Below are 24,343 nucleotides of genomic sequence, written 5' to 3'. Positions count from 1 at the left end.
TCCTATAATTTCACTTTCAACTAAATGCCTACTTTGTCGTTTAGTAGAAAAAAATATATGTATATATAGATATATTCTAAATCAAAATATTCTAGCTTATAATATGCTCATAATGTCTCTTCTACCGCCCACAACAAAAACAGCACAACTAAACAATCGAAGAATATCTTTAAATTTGGCAACGACACTATTTATAGACCACCGGCATACTCTCACGCGAATGTGTGTGGGCATCTGTGTTGAATTTTTAGAAATGCGTGAAAAATAACAACAAACGGCAACGACACCTTTGTGAAGCACAGTGCGTTTGTAGGGCTAGTGAACTGCTTACTCGACAGCACCTCCATAGCTCCAACACACAGGCTTAGTAGTATTGTATGTAGCGCTCTCATATCCGTTCGTATGTGTACCTCAAAGATAGTGTGTAGAAATGCGGTCGGCATATTTCGTGTGACAGTTTCTCCTCGCGGCCATTCAATTCGGCTATTTTGCGTGAGTGTGCTCGAATGGCGCCGTGGCTTAGTTGGTTAAAGCGCCTGTCTAGTAAACAGGAGATCGTGAGTTCGAATCTCGCCGGGGCCTATGTGTCTTTAAGAAGACGCAGTTGAGCTTTTTTTAATAATTTATAATTTTTTTTATTTTTAAGTAATGATTTATTTTTATTTTAAAACTATAATTTTTTTTTAAGAAATCGTCTGTGCTGTTATGAGTAATAAATATTTTGTGCCTTACTTTCAAATGATTTTATTCAAAATAAAATTTAATATTTTCCAACAAAAAATATTACTTTTTAATATTTTATTAGGCGCCATAAATAAGCAATTTTTAATTTTTTCCTTATATGTGTATATGTTCATAAATAAAATAAGTCATTTAGTAGTGCATAATTACAATTTTTGTAAACAATTGTAGTTTAGTCAAAAACTTATTGCACAACAAAAATTTTTTGTATACAATTTGCGTTTTCAGCATCACTTCAGCATCATAAAACTAGTTTAGCTATACACTTTCCAAAAATTCTTCTAAATAATTTCATATTTTCACTGTACTGCAGTTTCCATGCAGGGTGCTTTATGGCTAAGAGCACAGTAGCTCATGAAAATATGTTTTTAAATGTGTTTGTAAGTAATAAAATGCTTTTATTTCCTATTAGAAAGCAAATATCTGTAAAGAGCTCTCTTTATAACGTGACAATGTTTATAAAAAGCTTTTTTCCAGATATCTTCGACCATAAAAGTTTAAGAACTAAGAATTTTACGATCGAAGATGTATTGAAAAAAGCTTTCCTCCATATGCTTTTAACGCGATTGCAGTCTTGGCATCCTGAAGAGCAGCTCTAGTTGGCCAGTATAAGGCACTTAAGCAGATTTAATAGTACTTGCTTGCTTTTGAATCATAAAAATATAATTTTTTTCAACTTTTTTAGTGTACTTTAATGCATATTTTATGGACTCTATAGAAGCATATACACATGTATGTATGTACACTCATTACTACTACTTAGCAAGACATTTTACAAGCATAAATTCCATAAATAAAATATGTTTACAAACTTTGTAAACTTCATAAAGGCCAAGTGTATACAAAGTATATATAAAATATAAAATTTTGTATTTATAATTTCTTTATACATTTGGCTATTTTCTTAAATACACTTGTTGGTAGAAACAAATGAGGAAGCACTTCTGAACGAGTATATGCTTTATATATGTGCATATGTATGTTGGTCTTTCCACTACCTTGATCACAGTCACCATACCCACGCCAGTATACATACATATTTATATATTCCCGTGTGTTTTTGCTGTAACATTGTTTTTAAACACTGTGGTTTGCACATATGGAAAAGCTTGTGGCTTCTTGTGTAAACAAATTTTAGTAAAAACTCGATGTAAAGTCATAAAACTCGAAAATTATAGATTTTACTACCGCTTTCTGTAAATAAAACACTGTTACAGTATTTTTGGACATATTTTTTTTAAAAACATAGTATGTATAGTAGGGTGGGTTAAAAATTCCAACTTTTTTTTTATCGATTGGTACTCTGAAAAATAGTTTCATAGACATCCTTATGAAAGTCTCTTCAAATCTGAGTATTTAGTTATAACGGGAAGGCCCTTCGCTTACAGTTTTCTAATTTTTTCTTATTCTTGGATAGAAAACTTCAAATCTCGCTTCACACTACTTGAAAAAGTAGCTCGTTCCATGCATTTTGCAGGAAATTGTATGCTTTACATAAAAAGTCCGCATGATTTTTAGGTAAGCTTAACCTTTTAAAGGTTATTAACGATTAAAGTTTGATTATTTGAAAGCATTTTATTGCACTTTTTAAAGAAATTTTTTTAGTAATTATATACGAATTTATAGAATTTAATATACATTAATAATTGGTGATTCATTATGATTATTTTTATTGAGATTTTGTATATCAATAATCGCGATACCCGATCTCCAGTGGTACCTACGAAAAAAGTGCCTATCGATAAAGAAGATTTTTCTAGTTAAAATTATGTCAAATTCAAAATCCAAAAAAAAAAATATTACTTAAGTAGATGCATACAGTTAATGATGGAAGTACCAGACGAAATTTTCATTAATGACAAAATAGTGGCATCCCCAAAAAAAGTAATTTTTTCAGAAAAAAATTTGCATTTCAGAGTGATTTAAAATATCGAAATTGTTATCAAAAATAATTTTTTTTTCGATTATTGCTTGATTTAGGGGGGAGCCTGCTTTAGAAGCTTCAAAAAATCGATTTTTTTTTGCTTAAATCTCCTTAAAAATTATCTAAGAATATGTCCCCAACGTTATAGATGGGAATTCGAAATATTTTCGAAGCCAGAAGAGACACAGTGACCGAGCGTCTAGCAGTTATATGAGCGCTTGGGCAGAAAGCGAAAATTTTGACGCGCGATTTCTACGTTTTTCATTTTTGCGATTTTTCTTAATTGAACTGTGGCAAAGGTTATTATCTTTGGCATTAAATTATCTTCTATTTAAACTAAAAAAAAACTAAGAAAAGTTAAGTTTGAACATATTTTCAAACAACACAAATTAAATTTTTTTTGGTCAAAAACCACTTTTTTCCAATTTTTAAAAAATTTGTGAAATTTTTCACTTTTTTTTGGAATTTTCCGAGTTTAACTAGAAGATAAATTATTAAAAAATACGAATCTCTTTGAATTTTTAGTTTCCGATAGAAATTGCGACCTGCATCCTGCCTGCCGTCCGACAAATGCACATGCGAGATGCATCGGGCAATTGCTTCCCAAAGGCAGAATATCAAAGATTTCGTATGCAAGAAATTCGCTTTAATCAATTATGTCTTTCCCTCCCAAAAAAACCTTAAAAAATCGATTTGTTGAAGCGTCTAAAGCAGGCCCCCCTTAACATATATAACGTAAGTTGGGCATTTTACTCAGACCGTTTTTACATATGAGCACCATTTGTGTTGTTTACAGTAACTCAAAATATTCATCTCGGCCAAAAGATGCAATTAAATCGCGAATCAAGCATAAGGGTTTATCGATGGCATGGTGAATCGAATAATGAAAAAATGTATAAAATCACTAATCCACGCACTTAATTTAAAAATGAGCTCTGACAGCTCAAATAATCACTGCCAAAATATGCATAAAAAATATAAAATTATAGGTAGGTAGTATATATATACGTATATGTACATATATACATATGTATGTATTAAGCATTTCACCCCTCTAGCAATATTAAAGCAATTTCAGCTAAAATTTTCCTTTCACAGCGCGTCAAACGCCCACATCACACATTTTCCAACACTTTTTTTCAACAATTTTTACACTCCGGCCGCGAACAGCGAAATGAAAGAAAAGTATGCGAGTGAGTGCGATTGTTGCGTGTCTTGCGTTTGTCTCCAGCGCGGCTACCTGGTAGCGACGCTGCTCCAAAGTAAGCGAGCGCGCGCAGAGCTGCGCCGACATTTGCTAAAAAGGAAATTTATGACGCTGCAAGTGGCAGTAGTGACGCTATAAAAATGCTCAGGCGTGCATTTGCTGTCATATCTCAAATTAAGCAACAAGATAAATGTGTTCGGCTGGAAAAAAGCGCATACATTTGAGTTGGGGCATGTTAAATGGCTTGGGGGCAGCTAAATGTTGCACAAACGCTGCGTGAAAATCAACTTTTTAGCTGATGTATTGTCTGCGTATGTTTGCTGGTTTTAATTATTTTTTGTAATTTTAAAAATTTGCTGTCAAAAAAGCGCTGGTGCGCACAAGGCTTAAGTGAGTAACGGCATACATCGTCATGTATTTCTTATAGCTTTAATTTTCATTTTCTTGTTAAGGCTGACAAATTTGCAGAATTAAGAGGAAAATTATGTATGTAGATAGCCTTAGAATAGCCGCAGGAAAATTAACTTCAGTGCAAATTAAAAGCCTTAAACTTTTTTTGGAGGATTCTAAAAGTAGACAAGCGCTGATGAACGAAACTTTAAAGTTAAATTTTTATTCTTGTACAGATAATTCAGATGTCAGATATTTATTTATCTCATGATATTTATGTCATGTCATAATGTCAAATATTTATCTCATGATATTTATGTCAGATATTTATGTCATGTCATAATGTCAAATATTTCTTGTCAAGGCCGTAGAGAGAAAATCGTAGTCGGGGCATGATTGTCGTGACTTATTGGGGAGCATGGAACCTCCCTTGAGAAGTCTGAGCGCAGAAAGGATTTTCTCCGATCACTCCCTCTCTCTTTCACTGTCTACAGTGGTGAATTATGTTTTATATTATGCTTCGAGTTGCCGTATCTTTCGATTTTCAGCAGTAAACAGTTATTTTGTTACCTTAGTAAATTGTTTGAAGCTATTTTACAGCAATACTATTTTAGTATATCAATTTTAATTAAAATTTTTTGCTTTGTTGGAGTTGCCACTTAGTTTTCAAGATATTACAAATGGTACAAATTTGCCATCAGGACCTTCCAATGCGTTGTCATATTAAATTCTAATAAATTTTTTGTTTTAATTAAACTAAAAGTTTTATTTTTTTAAATTAGCAACTCACACACGTACCAAACTAAAAAAAACTAGCCGGCACTAATTAACACAATAAGTGAAAGAAACGAGAAATTTCGCGCTCATGACACCTTCTTAGTATTGAAAAAAGTCATATTTTACTTAATTGGGTCAGATGAGCGGCCCAACGTCATAATACATGCAACTTGAGTGTCAAAGTTGGCAACGCTTTATAATTAATTTTCGCCGCACAAAATAAATCTTTTGCCAATTAAAACGCATGGCGACTACGCAGACAAAAAACAGAATGAAGTGCGTTGAAGCGGCAAGAAAATGAACTGACAGCCGCTACAGCGAAGCAGCAAGACGACCGGGCCAAAGATCATTTACGCAGGCTTTGACGTTTTGCGCGCGCTTCAAGATACCTTTGTTGCTGTTTTTGCAATTTTTAGAAAAAAATATTTACAAATAATATGTTCAGATGCGCTGGTGTATAAATTTAAAGAAGTTATTAACATGTTAATTATTGCGATGCGTGTGAAGAAGCGGCAGGTAGCGGCGCGGCGGCGTGCGCGCACAGCCAGACAAGTTTTTTGCGTTTAAGTCGAGAAGACTAATGACTGCGACGCCATTATGAAGTCACCAGCAACGGCAACAGTTCAACACCGTTAAGCTGCGTCATCAGCAGACTTCAAAGTCACAACACCGACCGGCCAGCCGACGTGAGTGCGCGCATGCGTTGAAGTAAATAAATGATTGGCACACTTTTATGACGACTGACGGTTGCTGCAAAGCGCAACTTATATATATTTTGAGTTTTTGCGATTTTCCACTGCTTTTCCAACTGCAATTGCTGTTCAAATTAATTGCTGATTTCACACAAATTTTCGCTTTTCAGCAGTTGTGACAGCGCGCCTGTGAAAACGCCCCGAAATGTCAAACAAAAAATGCCAAGCAAACAGAAAGGCGCAACTAAAAGTGTGGCGGCCAAAAACAACCAAAAAAATGACCACCTGTCTGCGCGCCGCATGCAACTCGTACATTTTGGTCACCGTCGCAGCGTGGCGGTCCGGGAGCAAATTGCCAACTGCAAGCGTTATCATTTGTATTTGGCTTTTCCTGTGTGCGCTGCGTTTGCTATTTCTCAGCGAGTGTGTTTTTGCGTTTTCCAACAAAGCTTCCGTGCGCCACGGTCAGCTGGCAACCGGTTCGTAGGCAAGAAGCTTAAAAAATAACGCCAAAAGCCCAACACTTGGCTGCGCTGGCAGCTATTAATTTTTCTGGCGCGCACAGCTGGTTGCAGGCCACATTGCAGCCGTTGCTTCCGCTGTCGTTGTGCGCACAGTCGGTAGTGGCGTTATTACGGTAAATCGCACCAACGATCACAACTAACACACAGCAGCGCACATACACGTGTTGTTTGTATGCATGTGTTTGTGTGCCACTGACAGCAGTCAAAATATTGCCAATTACCGCTGTTAGCCACCTTAATCTTGCAGTTCGCTTGCTGCCACAGTTTGTGTCATTTGCAAAACGTACATACATATGTTATAAATCAGCTACAGCTAGCCGCTTGACAAGTGGTACAGCTAACTATACAGTGAGTTTTGATTTTTTTAAATTTTTTTGAATTTATTTTTAAATGTTTTCTTTCTTTAATTTTCTTATTTTAACTTTTCTCTTTAACTTTTAAATTTTTTTTTTAAATTTTTTTTGTATTTTTTTTTAATATTTTCTTGATATTAAAAATTTTTAAATCTTTTTTTAATTTTTTATATAATTTTTTTGCTTTAATTTGCGCTATAAATGGTATAGCTTACGAGAGAGTGAGTTTTGATTTTTTTAATTTTTTTTTAAATATTTTTCCTTTTTTTAATTTTCTAACTTAAAATTTTTTCTTTAATTTTTTAAATTGTATTTTTTAAAATATTTTTTTTTTTAATATTTTATATTGTTTTTTAATCCTTTTTTAAATTATTCTTTGCTTTAATTTACGCTATAAATGGTATTGCGTACGATACAGTGAGTTTTGATATTTTTAAATATTTTTCCTTTTTTTAATTTTCTATTTTTATTTCTTTTCTTTAATCTTTTAACTTTTTATAATATTTTGTTTTTTATTTTTTTACTTTTTTTAATACTTTTAATTTTTTAATACTTTAAATTTTTTTTTTTTTTATATAATTTTTTGTTTGCTTTAATTTGCGCTATAAATGGTATAGTTACAGTGAGTTTTGATTTTTTCACATGTCTTTTTTATTTTTATATTTTTAATAATATTTTTCATTCTTTTTAACATTTTTATTTTTTTTTTGTTTTTTGTATAATTTTTAATTTTTGTTTTGCGCTATAAATTCAATATTTTGGTAAATTGTTGCCCACAAAATCCAGTTTGGTTGCCAAGTGAATTTTTTCTGCGTTTGCGCTACATCTATGCCCATTTTTGTTTTATTTCCACATATTTTTTTGTAAGTCACGATTTTATTTTATATCAATTCTCAAGACAAAAAGTTAGATTTCTTCGCCAGCAACTTTTTATACGAGTAACATTTTTCTTAAAAAAAATATATATATATACATATGTATATAAGAATGTATGTGTATTACTATAATATATATGCATGTGAGTTTGATATAACGTTTCCACATAAAATCAAGTTCAATGTGTAGCCATTGACAGCCAGCCATCGCTTGGTTAAGGTGAAGGCGCTAATTGCTGCTGGGAGCCAACCAATTTGTCATGCCGCAAATTTACATCAGGCAACTTGCACGCGCCATAGCCAAAGCATGCGCTTCAAAATATAAAAAAAATACACTTTTATTGCCTAAAAATGTATTGGTAACTGGTTTCAGTCGGTCAAGCGGGTGTCCACATTTTTTATAATTGCTAAATATTTGCGCAAAATGAGTTTTTGATATTTGTATGGATTTTATCGCGTGAATAAAAGCAACATTTGCGTATAATTACAATGTCTCAAGTTATAATTTTTTACCCACGCCTTATCGCACAAGCCACTCTATGCGCTTAACTGCCGTGTGACCACACAGAAGTCTTTAATTTCCCACACACCTTGCTTCTCCGAGCATTGCGTGTCAACTTTCGATAGCAATCGCAGTTTCATAATCACGAATATTAGCTAAGTGCTTAACTGAATTGGCAGTTTTCACTGGACTTACTGCTGTCTACAGAAACAAAGCGCTGGACGTTGAAATCTCCGGTCTTTTCTCTGATTAAGTCAGTCGAAATTGCCGGCATTAATGAGCAAAGCCATTAGGCCTAAACGATTAACAGCCAATTAAGTTGGGTAGACTTTTTCAGCCATGCGTGTGTAACGGTTAACAAATTAGGCCCACCTAAAGGCTCAACGAAATGAAGCAGTAAGCTTATATTGGTTAGTAACGGCACAAGTAAGAGATTGGCTGTAATGAAAACAAATGTGTGTAGAAAAGCGATAAAGATTTGTGATAAGTGGTGGAAAAGTGGAATTTGTTAATATTCGTTGGTTCAGCACTTGTGCTAGCTTTTTAACGGTGTTTTTTCTGCCATTAGTGTGACGCTTTAGAAGTTGTTTAGTATGAATGGAGAGCCTAGTATGAATAATAAATTTATTTTTTTTTTGAAAAAGGTAACTTCGGGAATGTATATCTATGCTATAAGTGATCAGCTTGACGAGCTGTGTCAATCTAAAATTTGTCATGCGTCTTTTTCTCCCAAGAAGCTGCTCCTTTGTCAGGGAACCGCCGATATCGAACAAGTCCTTATAAGGAAAGCTTTTTTATTTGAGAAGGTAACTTCACGAAATTTGGTATGACTTATTTCCGAAAGCAACGGCATAATATACGAAGAAATTGTGCAGATCGGACCACTATAGCATATAGCTGTCATACAAACTAATCGATCAAAATCAAATATTTATATGGAAAAATTTTTATTTGACAAGATATCGACACGAAATTTGACATGGACTATTTTTGACATGAATGGCACAATCTTCGTAGAAATTGCTCATATCGGACCATTATAGCATATAGCTGCCATACATGCTGGAGGATCGAAGTAAAGTGCTTGTATGGAAAGCTTTCTCATTTGGCGAGATATCTTCACAAAATTTGGAATGGCTTATTGTCTCAGACAATGATGCAATCCACGAAGAAATTATTGAAATCGGATGTCCATATCTTATAGCTGCCATAGAAACTCAACGATCAAGCTTATGTTTTTGTATGCGAACTTTTTTGCTTGTGCAGTGTATTAAAGCTTCGGTATAAACGAAGTTAAGATTTTTTCTAGTTTTTTAAGTTACACTGTAAAAAATGTATTATTTGTGCAAATAAACATTTATAGTAATGCTTAACAGCCCTAATTTTTCTAGTAAAAAATTCTACTTTTTATATCAATAACATAAATTTCCTTTTCCCTTTTACCATATTTTCAGCCATACTGCAACGTTCGACTGTCGATGTGGGACGCATCAAAATCCAAGGCGTTGCCACCTGCCTGTATTTGTGCATGGATGCATGTGGCGCTGTTTATGGCTCGGTAAGCTCACAAAACTAATACACAAATAATGTAAATAAGCGCACCAAGAAACATACTTATATAAATACTTAGCATATAAATATATGTAAATCAAAAAGTAATAAAAGTTTGTAAGCAAAAAGAAACGGAAATAACTTGATCCTTTCATGTCTTTGACATCGTTGCTATATAGAGAATAGAGGATATTCTTTTGTGATCAATTATTTAACTGCTTTTAGATTGATTTTCCTCTTCCTTTCTTTATGCTGCCCTCAAGAGATTGTTGACATTCCTCGCATAGCATTGTCTTGCCGAAAAGGCATCAAATTTTCACAGTTCTAATGTTTACCCCAAACACTTTGCCACGTCACATTCCAATGACATTAAGTCGCACACAAGTACTCTTCCCTTTCATACGCTTTGTCTTTTCCCCTCTCCGTTATTTTCCTTACCTTCTTCATTATTTATTGCATTCCTTGTTATCCTTAAGCCGTTAAAAGATTGAGGTAAAATCGTCGCCATAAATTAAAATTCACGCACGTTACCTATTGTAGGGCATCACATTGCATTTATGTTGTTGTTGTTACATTTTTCGGCACTTTCATGTTGTGAAGATGCTCTTAATTTTTTCACACAATAAGAGCGATGACAAATTCGAATGCAATAATGAAAAGAACAATGCAATGCCTTGTCTCCATATTGTTTGACTGTAGAGCTGGGGTGTAACCAGAACATTGTTTTTGCTGCTAAATTGCTTTTTAGACTTTTTTAGTTGCTTTTTTCAGCATTTGAAAGGACGTACTTAGGATCAGATGGAATTACAGACATACTTACATTGTCATGTGAAATTCCGAATTTACTTAAAAAAATACTAAATAATTTCAGAATATTTTTTTTTATAAAGAGATGTTCTTGAACTTGATTTACGCTGATTTGGCGTTTTTTGGCTGTTCACTACGGTTAAGGGCTTATGGATTTCTTCGGGTATACACTATAACATACACTAAAAACAAAAAAATACTGAAATTTTTGGAAAACCATATTTAAAATTTCATGAAGATCGGTTGAGTAGTTCTTGAGAAATCTTGCCAACCGCTTTCAAAAACACAGTTTCGAGAAAAACGCGTTTAGACGATGCACTTAGCCTAGCTAGCCTCGAGCGCACAAGTTCTCAAGGCTGTATCTCCGAAACTGTTACTTAGATCAATTTGAAAATTCAGAACAATATTCTAGAGCAGTTACAGAACTTAATAAGATAATCAAAAAACGATTTTTTGAAACCATAAACCCATGTACCCCTTAATTAGGAGGCACATCTGAAAAAAACAATTTTTGTTTCAAATTTTGATAAGTTATACCCTTCAGAATAATAATGTATCCGTAATTAAATTTTAAATCGATATCACAAATATATATTTTTTTTTAGTTACAGCCTTCTAAATTGTAGCCACTTAATTTAATTAGCTTCCTCAGTTTATCTTTAAACTCGTTTTACTCAAACTACATTATACAAATTTGCTTGATATGTTTTACGGGCTGACAGTCACGCCCTACATAGACTTACAGCTCCTTCGTAATGTCAGATTGAGTGATTATTCGGGTGATCCAATCATTATCAAATTGAGTGCTCTGTTTATAGTTCACCATACAGTGATCTGATCAAAAATCGAATTCTGGCTGCAAAAAAATCAATTTTAAATAAAATTCAACTTTGAGAAATGTAGTCATATAATCAATTTCTTGTTTTTCTACCCTACATGGAACATTATACTGACAATATATACTAGTAGAAAATTGATTTTTTAAGTTTCTTCTACGTAACAGACCGAAATCACTGTACTAGTACCTTCGGTGATCACGTGTCAATCGAATCACTTTTAATTCTGTTCTTCCAAAATTTCTTTTAATATATATAACTATACCCTTAAACTATAACTATTTAAATGTAATACTCATGCAGAAAAATTAAAAATCAAAATATCTAAAAATCGAGTTAAGCCTCACTAACTTGCGTTAGCATTAAGTCGCTCTCATATCAATAGTGAGTAGTTTAATAAGCAGATGAGCTGAGTGTGTTTCTCAGCCAACAGTTTCGAAATAAGTATTAGAAATTCGAATACTTTTTTGTCAATCTTTATTTGCCGCGGCGCTCAATCGCCACAGGCTTCGTCCCCCACAATGCCGTCCTGCTGTGCGCGTCAAATTAATGTGACAGTATGTTCAGTCCTTTCGGCGCAACTTCAACATTTTTTTTTTCCTCATCTGTGCATGTGTGTGTGTGCGTTAAGGATATGTTGCACTGAAAAGCAATACAATTCGGTGTTGGTGCACTTGTTTCTCCTTTGCAGTTGACTAAGTGTCTCTTCGCTTGAATAGCTGGTTGATTGACTCAGCTTGGTTGTCTTCAAAATTCAGCATGTTGATATGACTGTATGTATGTCTCTACGTGCGTATATGTGTGTCGCTCTGCGCTGCGTCATTATTTTTGTTAAATGTGCCGCAAAAGAATAATCGACTGACACATTTTCCGGGCGCCACATAACCCAGTTGAAAGTGACAACTGGACTGTTGTTGCCTTTTGTTGTCGCCGTTTCGGTGAGGTTTTCGAATCTTGTTGTTTCTATTTGATGGAAATTGTATTTACAACAAAAACAAATAGTTTTGTGATTCTACATAAGTACATACACACACTTACATATATACATATGGAGTTTATACATTTTTTTTTACGCAGGATGTGCACCAGATACTGTTAAAAAAGTAGTCCTGCCACATTTTTTATTTATTTTTTGTTCTTAGCACTTTTCTTAGAGTCTTTGCGCATGGTTTCCTTACATATTATATATATGTGTATTATTTTTTGTTTTTTGATTTCGGTGACCACTTCAAAATATCTTCAGTCGACTGAGGTTTAAATCGTTAAATGGGGTCTCTTTTAGCATTTTTTGAGCGGACTTACAATCGTAATGTACATATATATATTTTTAGAAGAAGAAATAATGTCAGAATTCTTAAATGAAAATTGGTACTTTTTCGATTTTGAAGGGTTACATGGGTTTTTTCCTCATATAAAAAATTATATATTTTATTTAAATTTTCTATTGCTACAAACATGCTTTATTAACAAAGAAATACTGAAATTTTTGGAAAAAGATATTTTAAATTCGGCTATTGCGACGCCATTTCCAATGACCCTTTGGAAAAGATATGCGTCCTCATTGACAGGATAACCCTTACAGGAATATCTAAAGTGAAAAATTACAAGAAAATTACTGAAAATGGGTTTTGGCAGGCATTTTTACAAAAAAAAATTTTATTTCAATGAAAATTTCGCAAAATTTTTTATTTCAAATAGTTGTAATTAAAAAAATTCCTCGTTCAAGTCTTTTAGAATTGTATCTCAAAGAACCGTTTAAAATTTTATCAAGATCGGTTGAGTAGTTCTCGGGACTTCAAAACCACAGTTTCGAGAAAAACGCGTTTAAAGACGGCTAGCTAGGCCAAGTCTAGCCTCGAGCGCACAAGTTCTCAAGGCTGTATATCTGAAACCATTGCCGGGATCAACTTGAAAATTTAGGACAATATTCCAGAGGGGTAATAGAATTTAATAAGACAATATAAAAAACGATTTTGTGAAATCCGTAAACCTTTGTAACCCCCTAAGTTGAAAAAAAAAATTTTTTAAATTAAGGAACCGTGAATTTTGGACATAAGAAGAAGATTTTATACGAAATAAATATGCACAAGAAAAAAATAAAAATCTCTAAAACTTGAATTTTTGTTATACATTTTGGGGTTATGTCTAAAATATGTTGATGCAAAAGTTATAGATCCTTCCATTATCTACAACTTTAGCCCATTGTTTTTTTCTATGCGTCCTATGATTTTGCTAGAAATTGGCATAAACCATTTCTAATCTTTTAGAATTCAACCACACTGCTACCCTTATTCAGTTTCATCTTTTATAATTTTCCATATTTGTCACATGTAAATATCATTTACATACACAATAGATACTCAGTTCAAACAAATGAAAATGTGGAAATTCGGTGCAACACAAGAGTAATACTTCTCAGTCGCAATTTGCATAATTTTGTCATAAATACACGCATCATGGCCCTTAAACGCACTCAAACGCACTGCGCTGTGTTCTATTCGTCGGCTGATGCCAGCTTTCATCGGTTAATGGTTGTGCCGCTTTGTGGCTTTTAACGCGCCGCGGGTGTTCCCCTCATTCAAGCTCGCTTTTCCCGCCTCAGGTTTTCCATGCGGCCTACAAATTAATTGCTTTCCAATAGGCTGTGAGGCATTATCAGCGGCGCGTTTATCCTGTCGCCACACTTTTTTGCGTTTTCTTGTTTTGGTTTGCGCTCTTCAATATGCCACCAATGGCGATACAATTGTCGCATCACCGCTGTGCGCCGCCACCACAATCATAAACAAAAATTTTCCTAACCATTTCAATTAGGCAGGACCCAGACGCGCACTAAATTATGCAATGTGAACATTTTCATTAGAAAATGCGTAGAAACAAGCGCGTATTCGCTTCGTTTAACAAGTGCTTAAGTGACCTTTTGTGGCACCACACTTGCCCGCTAGGCCGCTTGAGGCGTTGATAAGCCTTTAATGTAGTTTTCACTTAGACGCAGCAGCTGAGTCATTTATTTACTGACCGCTTACGCGCACACATACACACAAACGCGTACTGACCGCCTGATATGACTAGACTAACGCGGCCCAAAGGTTTGTCCAACTTGCGACATGATAATTATGGTTTAAGTTACGCGCTCGCAGGCTTTTGTGTGCAACATTACGATAAGCAGTGAATATACTTACATAATATGGCATTTGTATTACTTCACTTTAATTTTAGTATTTTACGCCTTTTATTTGTTGAATTTGTTTGTCTGTTTTGATTTGGCGTGCTGTCAGTTTAAGTGTCGTGGTTTGATACTTTAATTCCGAGTGATGGCGCCCGGTGTGTGTGGCGTGTTTCGCTTTTCTGTTGTTGTTGCAGGTTTCGTATTTGTCTATAGAAGGCGTGTAGTCGATAAGATAGGGCGGCGCTTGAAGAAAGTGTTGTCTGTTGGCCTGTGTCGAATCGTCCCGAATTGGCGTTGAAAGCAAGTGAATTGTACTTCTGTTCGTAATTGTTGGTATTGTGCTTCTAAGGCACCAAAACTGCTGCTCTGCAATATTGCCGGATCGTAAAGCAATCTGGTGAATAAGTTTTTTTGAAGAATGGCGCCGGAGGGCAATGTTTTTCAGTACGACTTTTGGAAAATTGAAAAAAAATGAATAACTCCAGATATTAACAGAAGCTTTAATTCCTAAATTAGAATTCCAAAAATAATTACCCGACAGATGGCGCTGGTACAAAGATTGTTAAAAACCATTACATATCGAGTTCGAAAGAAGCTTAAATTTCGGCATTTAACATATCCGACACTGCGCTGGTCTAAAAATGGCTTAAACCATAACATATGGAGTTCTAGAGTACTTCAGGCAGTTGCTTTGGAGGTTACATGGGTTTACGGGTTTCAAAAAATCGACTTTTTTTATTGTCTGATTAAATCTATAACGCCTCTACCATATTCTCTTAAATTTCCAAGTTGATCTGGGTAATAGTTTCGGAGATACAGCCTTGAGTATAAGTGCGCTCGAGGCTTGCTAGGCCAAGTGCGCCGTCTTTAAACACGTTTTTATCGAAACTGTGTTTTTTAAGTCAGTTGGCAAAATTTCTCGAGAATTACTCAACCGATCTTCATGAAATTTTACACTGGTCTTTGAGACACAGTTTTTAAAAAAGGATGTTTTTTAGATTACAACTATTAGAAAAAAATTTCGCGAAAATTTTACTGAAATTTTAATTTTTTTATAAATATGTCTACCAAAAAACCAATTTTCAGTTTTTTCCTTCGTCCAAGTTCTAAGTTAAGATTTTAATTAGAACCCGTATTTTTTCACTTTAGATGATCTTGTAAGGTGTTATCCTGCCGAAGCGGGCGCATCATTTTTCCGAGTTGTCACCGGAAGTGGCGTCGCAATGGCCGGGTTTAAAATATTTTTTTTTCCAAAAATTTCAGAGTTTCTTTGTTACTATTGTATGTTTGTAACAATAAAAAATTCAAATAAAATATTTTATTTTTTTGTGTGAAAACATTTTTGAAATAAGACAGTATCTTCCCAGGAAACACATGTAACCCCTTAAATACCCAAAAGGTGGCGCTGGCATAAATATTGTTAAAATACAAAATATATCGAGTTCGGGAGGACCACAATCAAGTCTTTTGTTTAGTTACAAAAGAAAAAACAACACAAATTTATAATATTAAATTCCGAGAATATATGCATACGAAAACCCAAATCTCTGGCAGATGGCGCTGAAATAAAAATTGGTAAAAACCAAAATTATTAGAGTTCTAGAGTACTACAGGCTGCTCCAAGGTACTTAAAATTTTTTATAAACTCATAATTCTATTATCAGATCATTCACATAATTAAAGCAACCACATCCATACTCAGCACCCCAGCCGAAATGTATCTATACATATGTATGTATATCTGTACGTGTGTGTATATTCCTAGAAGAAAACTCCAATTCTCCACATTTAACGCAAACAATTCAATTAAGAATTGAAAGCAAATAAGCGCAAAACTAATTTAATTAAAATCGGTCTGGTGTCACAGGCGCGGCACAAGAAACAACAACGAAATCTTACATGCGCGCTGCAAAGCGCTTGCAGCATTTGCATGCCATTCCACTTGGGGGAAGTTAGAATTTCATTAAACGCATCGTTATAATAAAAATTAGTTGCTTTTTATGGTAATTATGAACTAAATGCAGGCATTTAGACGCTGCCGGGAAATAGACACTAACGCAAACGCGTTGCCCCAAATGATAGGAGCGGAGTAAAAATGAATAACTGTTCTGCCGAAAGCGCGCTCTCATGACATGCTGCGCGCTGAACTTGTGTTGTGGCGTCGTTTGAAAGCGGACAACCGGCGCAACGGGGCGCGTCGCGTCACAACTGTCAGGAAATCTTGAAACTATCAATTCTGACAACTTTATAGCTAGACAACGTTTTTACCGCGTGCGAGAGAAATATTGCGCGTTGAAAACTTATGCTAAGAAACGAGCTGATATGAGAGGCGGGGTGCTCGCCTGGAACCGCAACAGGGGCGACCATTTGTGACATGCCTGATGGGCTGCCAAATTGAAATGATGTTGCTGCTGGTGGTAGGCGACGAAGAAGTGGGCCGCCTAGCTGTGGCGGCAAAATTAGCATGCAGCAGTGGCTGGCGTTGATAATGTGACTGCGCGCGCACCGCCAAAGTGCGCAGAAAAATAATTGTGTGTTAATTTCCGCTTCGTCATGCCTTGCAGCCGGTGCAGACGACGCATGCGATAAGCAAGCATCAAAGCGTCAAGGCGTGCGCGGCGACAAGTGTTGCAAATATGTAATATACTGGTATGTTGCAAGTAAATCCACTTGCCACACAAACGCGCAGTTGACTATCTGTCTGTCTATCAGACTGATTGCCTGCGTATATATGCTGGTTGTGGATTGCAAGCGGGTTGCGGCAGCTGACTATGTTGCCCCACAGACAGACTTTGATTCTGTGTGTGTGTGCAACAGACAACGGTACTGCTATTACTCCTGCTGGCTGCTGCCTGCTGCCTGCTGCATTTTTTGATGTTATTTATGCACAGTCTGTCTCTCAATCTCTTTGGCCACAACTATTTTAATTGCCTGACAGCGAAATTAGTTCAATGTTGTTAATTGCAACTGATTTTGAAATGCAATGAACTTGAAATGTTTTAAGCAAACTAAATCACAGTCACATCACGCCAACATACAGATGTGCAGAGTATATATGATATATATATATATATATATATATATATATATGTATATATGTATACATATATGCAATGCCTGATATTGTCTGCATTGTTTGTTGGCTGCGCAAAATACACAGCGCCTTGACATGCAAACTTTCGCATACGATTTCAAGGCGACATTAAAAATGTGTGCGCATTAGAGCGGGTCGATTTTTTTTAGTATAAAATCGCATATGTGGAAAATGTTATACGCTTCATTCTGAACAACTTTGCATAAGAGTTTAAACCCAGTATCGAACCAGCATTTTTCAAAGTGAAGTTCAAAAAATCTAAATAATCGGTTGTATGGAAGATAAACGATATAGTCGTCCGATTTTAAGGATTTCGACGAATGATGGATAAAATATCATAATACTCCTACATATTAAATTGCATGCGGATATCTCAAAAACTGACGAACAAACTTTTTTGAACCCTAAAAATCTCTGACTCGAAGACACAAAGTCTTTTAGGCAAAGTTGTTCTGAGTCATCCATAGAATATTTTCCGCATACGCGATTTTTTTATATTTTTTGGCGCCTTGCAAACGACCGGCTCTGGCATACATACAGTGTTGCTTTTGTAATACGAAAAATGAAGGAGTTAAATGCTTTGGGAAAAATATTAAGGCGTTACATGGGTTTCCTAGGGTGAAAAACAGTATTTAAAATTGTTTTTCTAATAAAAAAATTAAATATTTTATTACAATTTCTTATTGTTACAAGCATACATTAGAAAAGAAATTCTGAAATTTTTGGAAAAAAATATTTTAAACTTGGCCACTGCGACGCCATTTCCGGTGGTCCCTCGGCAGGGATAACTCCTTATAAGGATCAAGATTTTTCACTTGCTTTAATTAAAACTTTAACTTAGAACTTGGACCAAGGAAAAAAACTGGAAATGGGATTTTGGGCAGACATTTTTGCAAAAACAGAATATTTCCCAATTTCTTTTTTCAAATAGTTGTAATCGAAAAAATCATTTATCCAAGTCTTTAAGAATTGTATCTCAAAAACCTGTGTAAAATTTCATGAAGATCGTTTGATCGGTTCTCGAGAAATCTTGCCAACCGATTTCAAAAACACAGTTTCGAGAAAAACGCGTTTAAAGACGGCGCACTTAGCCTAGCAAGCCTCGAGCGCACAAATTCTCAAGGCTGTATCTCCAAAACTATTACTCGGATCAACTTGAAAATTTACGACAATATTCTAGAGGTGTTGTAGAATTTAATAAGATAATAAAAAAATCGATTTTTTGGAACTCGTAAACCCATGTAACCACTTAACACTATACAAGAAGCCTTCTAAAGTTAATACAATATGTCGCAGTAAACTTGAACTATTTTTTTAATTCTTCAATAAAACTGCCATAAATAAACAACTAAGACAGTACGCTCACGAATGCCCAAACTCGTAACAAACTGTCTCACACCCTAATGCACTTATTTAACATAATGTATTACAGATTGAGCTACTAAATTTGAATGCAAACTTTTTCGAAATTCAAAAATAAATTTGAGTGTTACATAAATAGCCAGACAGTTAGCCAGATTGAGCAACGCTGTCGCTTTTGATGTGAATTGGACGCGGCGCCTGCGACGAATTCTTTTAATTTGCGGGTGAAACGCAAGTCGAACACTTTAATGTTTGCGCGTCTAGGAATTTGTGTTTTTCTCTGCTTTCTTGCTGTGCTGCCAGCGTGTAGGGTTCAAAGTCAGGGATGAGAAATTTCTTCGACTACACACAAGGGCATTGAATTTTCATTTTCATAAAAATAAAAAAAGTGATACCACTCAACATCACTGCGACGCGCCCCCATTCAATTGAATGAAAACAAAATTAATTTGAAACCATTAAACTTGAGAATATTTCGAAAAAATCAATGCAAAGGATTGGCGTATATATTTTTTTTGTTTTTTGAAATGTGTTATAAATTACTCCAATTTCCACTGTCCATTACTCTCTCGCTTTTCCCGCTGCCTGGCGACATTTGCTTTGATCAGCCTGCTTATCGCAATCAAATCAGCGATCGAAAGTGTACACGACTACCTTTTGTAACGTTTTGTAGCAAGCCACCGCCGCAACGCAACGTGCCACTCGGCTGTCCTTACTGCTCCAATTACTTTTCCTACATTTCCTTGCATTCCCTCTACACATCAATATTCTATCAATAATTGTGCAGCTCATTACTTTTTTACTGTCTGCTAAGAGAGTATTGCTCGCCGCTGTCTTTGAGCCCCATAAATTTGCCTACTTTATGAACTGCTCACACCTATTTCGACCTAAAGAGTTACCGACCCTCATCTCTCATGTGTTTGGTATTGCTTCTTCCTCTTTGCGTGCAGTGGTGCCGCTTAGTGCATTTGTTGTTGTACGGGATTTGCTCGCTCATTTACGTTGGCGCTCATTGAGCGCGTTCTATTAGACGCATCCTGTGATAATGAGGGTGCGCTTATCACTGCAATCCATCTGATTAACATAACACGGCTTGTTTGATGCCGCTCCTGTTGTCGCTGCCACTCCTGTAGTTGCTGCTGTGGTGGATAAAAGGGCATGTTGTGTGTCTGGCTAAGAAACGTTCAGTTAAAGGCAGGTCTTCCTGCAATGAGCTACTGACAGCTATTTATTGTCTAAGTATTATATGCTGCTATGAGATTGAAGCTGGTGAGGCTGGATGCTTTCGAAGCACTCTAGAAAGTATAAGGAAAAATACGAAAATAAAATCGCTTCCATAATTTTAAGAAAATTATGCACGAGTCAATTTTGGTTTCCTCAATAACACTGTATTTTCCCAGTAGCCAAGCGCATCTGGATTGTATCTTTACTAAAGTGGTGTGTATCTTTACTAAAGTTCTTGCCTACATTTAAGCGCAGTTTAAGCAATTAATTTTAAAAGCGAAATTGAAAATTGTTAGCATGTTGTAAACATTATTAAACATTATTAAAAATAAATGTTGAAACAAAAGAGTAGGTTTTAAAATCTTGCTGATGATTTGCAGTCCTTCTAAAAGTGTTGCCTACATTTTGGAGATTTGGTAAAAAATGTTTAAAACGTTAGTGCTCAATTAATATTAGTTTCAAACATCAAATATCATTTCTGATTATATTTTTAGAGTTATATCCGCATTTCACTCATATTTTGCTGTTTAAAAGCATTTACAGTCGAAGTTGACCCGGCAAAAGTATCAGTGATATGAACTATTATTTTTAATAATTTTGTCACTTAGTGTAATCGGCCGCTCCAACTTTGAACACGTTTTCTCGAAACTCTATTTTACAGAAAAGGTCAGGAAAATTTTTCCGAAATGGTCGCTTCGAATGACTTGAAAATTTCAGTCGACGTTTAGAAGGTTATTTATCAATAGTGATCGAAGGAACAAGATTTTTGATTTTTAAGCAACATTGAAGAGCAAATTTTTGAACAAATATTTTCTTTAGAAAAATCAAAATCTTGACTAGTATTACGATCATTAGCGGCATACATCTGTAATTTTTTTGGGGGGGTTTTTAGTTAAAAAATCATTTTCATCCTTGTTTCGGAGGTCGTCCTGGAGATCCGGCCACGGTATTAAGGCAAATAAAAATTGGATAGCCGCTTATCAGTCTACAGTAAATTCTGTAAATGTTTAGCCTTCATTTTAGTAATATACGAAATTTTTCGAATATGCTTTTGGCAAAAACTATCTACAACTTTCGCAGCATGAAAAACATTTTCAGCAATTATCATAATTTTAATATAAAACGTTGCCACAGAAATACACATGCGCTGTCTAAAAGAATATTTATGCCTAACATTAAAATGTGTCCCAAATGCGGTGGACCTGATCATGTGCCCGCTTTGGGCAGAAATTAGATTATACAAATCATATACATTTGTATGTACATGTAGACACTTTTGGCCACCATACAGTGCTTACGAAAGTCACAAGACGCCACAATTTATGAACGGAACTAAAGAATATCACTTTCAATAAATTTCTAAGGTGTGGCATGTGAGTTGAGTAGCGCCTAAATCTGTATTTATATACACATATATGTATATATACATGTTTCAACAAAATATTCGTGCAACGGCATGTCCATAAAAATGCCGCAATTAATGTGGCACTAAAGAGACCAAGTGCTGATGCATGTCTGTAAGTATAGTATGCGGTGAGTGCCGTCTGGGCAGTGGGCCAAATTCAATTTTAGTTCTCTGCTTCCTATAAAAAGCGTGCACTTAACGAGACAAACTGCACACTTACACACGCATACAGACACACAAACATACAAACATATATGTGGTCGAATGAGACAAAAAGCGAGGGCAGAAAAAAGCGCAAATTAAATCGGATATTTTTAGTGATGCCCACAGCAGATCCACTGTAGCGGTGTCATGTCAATAGTGAGACATCGACACGTAATATTAGACACGTCGCTGCTGCAGCAGGCGGCGGTGAGAAATATTCGATCATTTGACACACTTTTGTTCAACGACAAATGGCTTGCTTGCCGTTAGAACAAAGTTTAAACGTTGGGCAGCTGCGGCAACGGTGGCAAAGAGGGCTGAGAAGCTTTTGAGAAATTGAAGTCATTAACTAAACGTGCGCTTTTTATTGCAGCGTAGCTTTTGAGTGCTCTAAATTAGAAAAAAAATCTGTTCTATGCTTTAAACGCGTTTTGCTGAATCGAACGCAGACTCGTTTCGGTGATGCGAAAGCTTTGTCAGATGGCGCTACTGGCAGCGCGCTTGAGTATTTCTTCGAATTTTTAGAATTTTTTAGCTGAGCTTGAGGCGCTTTCATAATCAAAAAAGCTTTTGTGTTTTATATGAAATTTGTTTAAGTGTTGCACAGAATTTTCAGTTTTAAAATCTTACAAATATCTCAATAACAATTTGTGGTAAAATACGTAAAAAAGGCAGAATCGAAGAAATTCACATTACTTTTGAGCTTACATAAATGTGCGATCTTTATCATAATTTCCAACTTGTGCTTTTTCGCGAGCTTCCAGATATTTTATAATTAGCATAAGCAAAGAATGATTTCTTTCCCAAAAGTATTTGCTTTTAGAGATTGCAAATATATAAAACAACATGACAAAAGCGCGGGGTGGTTCAGAGAGTAAACAATAGAGTGAGGGATCACAATGGGCCTCCTAAAAGCCGTCATCGGACAGCACAGTGGGTTACCTACCTTCTCATATTATTCGCAATAAGAATCGACATTTCGCACAAAATGATATCTTGCAGTGTACGTGAATGTTCCTTTTGAAACACCCTTTATAACTGTGGCTATGTGAATATTAGGTCAACAAACAACACCCACATGCGAAATCCCTGAGCGTCATACGCCTGTGCGCACTCATCATTATCACTATCATAAAGAACACTAACGAAAACAATAACAAAAATACTAAAAAATGCAAGTAAATAAAACAGGCAGCAGTCACAAGACAGCGGAATGAAAACAACAAAACTGCAAAGATGTTTTTCAAAGCAAATGGCATACAGTTGAAACCGAAAATAGCGCCCGGAAAGGATGAAAGGAAGCGCCAATGCATTTAAACGCAACACTGGAGACATTAGCGAGCTCATTAAGAGGCGCGCTTGGCGGTCTGACTCACCGCCAGTCTGATGGCGTGTTGTTGGTAGGCAAAATAAACACATAAACAGCCGACGCAAAGTGCTAAAACTTTGCAAAACCGCTAGAAAGCAGAATGCATACAATGAAAATATTGAAAAGTGTGAAGAAAAAATGAACCAAAAGTACGCGCGATTCTATGGAGCAGGGTTGCTTAGCCGTGGCGGCAACGACAATTAGCCGAAAGGCGCGCAAAGTGTGTGTTACGAAATGCAGCTTATTTAATTTGTTGGTTAATCGAGTAAAATGGTAAAGTGAGCGCTTTGGAAGCGATTTGTTATTTGCACTTATCGCTTACCGTGTGTGGCCAACATAAATATTTATATTTGTCTGACATACTTAGGCATAATGCTAATGATGGATAGTTGGCTGCGTAGAATTCGACAATTCGCCTTAATTATAGCGCTGTATATAGCGCATTCCCTTCACACACACCGACAAGATGCCGCGACTGGCCTACCCCACGTGAGCGCCTATAGAAACAGCGACAGCAAATGTCTAACGCCTGCGATATTGACGCAGCACTCAGCGATTTATTGGGCAATAGGCAAAAATTCGAACAGCCAGAAATTCGGGTTTAATTTTCAACACCTTTTTGAGATGTGAATGTCAACAGAAAATTAAAAATTGCGCAATGAACAAAGAAAGCCTAACACTTGAAAGACAATCGATTTTAGGTCGAAAGAAAACAGATAAAAAAAATAAAAAAATTTCGAAAAATCAAAGCAATACTTTTGAATTTGGACAGTGCAGGGAAGCAGGCGCAATATTGCACACTGAACACAACTGTCCGAAAACACTGAGTACTGAAAGTAGAGCTTTATACTACTGAAAGTAGAACTTCCTACTACTGAAAGTAGAGCTTTCTACTTGCAGTGAGATAATTATTTGTGCACCCACAACTTCAAACTATAGCAGAGTAAATGACAGACTAAAAATCTCAAACTAAAATATTTACGAGCCAGTTTTTAGAGCGATGTGTGTAGCAAATATTCAAGCCTTGGACCAATTCAAATTTATACCGCAAATAATTACTCACATAAAAGGCACAGCTTTAAAATAATATCATATGTATTCCAAAACGTTAAACTCTTGGCTCTAATGGAAAAGTGAAAGCACAAAAAGCTTCCATCTTCGAGCTTTCGCTTTCAAAAAGCTTTGCTATATATCCGTGAGTATTTAAACAATGCCAAAACCACCATCGTGTTAAGAGAAAAATAATGTCAGGAGACAAAGCTTTGAATTAAAATCATATTTATTCCAAAATGTTAAACTCTTGGCTCTAATGGAAAAGTGAAAGCACAAAAAGCTTCCAT

The 24,343-nt window shown here is 35.5% G+C and overlaps 1 protein-coding gene and 1 non-coding gene across 2 annotated transcripts in view; both read left to right on the top strand.

Annotated features, from left to right (window-relative positions):
* The window catches only part of LOC120782394 (bromodomain-containing protein DDB_G0270170), a 192,157-nt gene that overhangs the window by 161,080 nt on the left and 6,734 nt on the right, over positions 1-24,343 (top strand). The window contains exon 4 of the mRNA XM_040114637.1: positions 9,440-9,543. Within this exon, the coding sequence (XP_039970571.1) occupies positions 9,440-9,543 (104 nt within the window). The remainder of the gene's footprint in view (positions 1-9,439; positions 9,544-24,343) is intronic.
* Trnat-agu lies at positions 509-582 on the top strand. Its single transcript has one exon. It is a non-coding gene; the product is annotated as a tRNA-Thr (tRNA).

The sequence above is a fragment of the Bactrocera tryoni genome, chromosome 1 (genome assembly GCF_016617805.1).
Source record: "Bactrocera tryoni isolate S06 chromosome 1, CSIRO_BtryS06_freeze2, whole genome shotgun sequence".
In the NCBI taxonomy this organism is placed as follows: Eukaryota; Metazoa; Arthropoda; class Insecta; order Diptera; family Tephritidae; genus Bactrocera; species Bactrocera tryoni.
The sequence above is the reverse complement of the archived record's forward strand: the minus strand, read 5'-3'. Positions and strand labels throughout refer to the sequence as shown.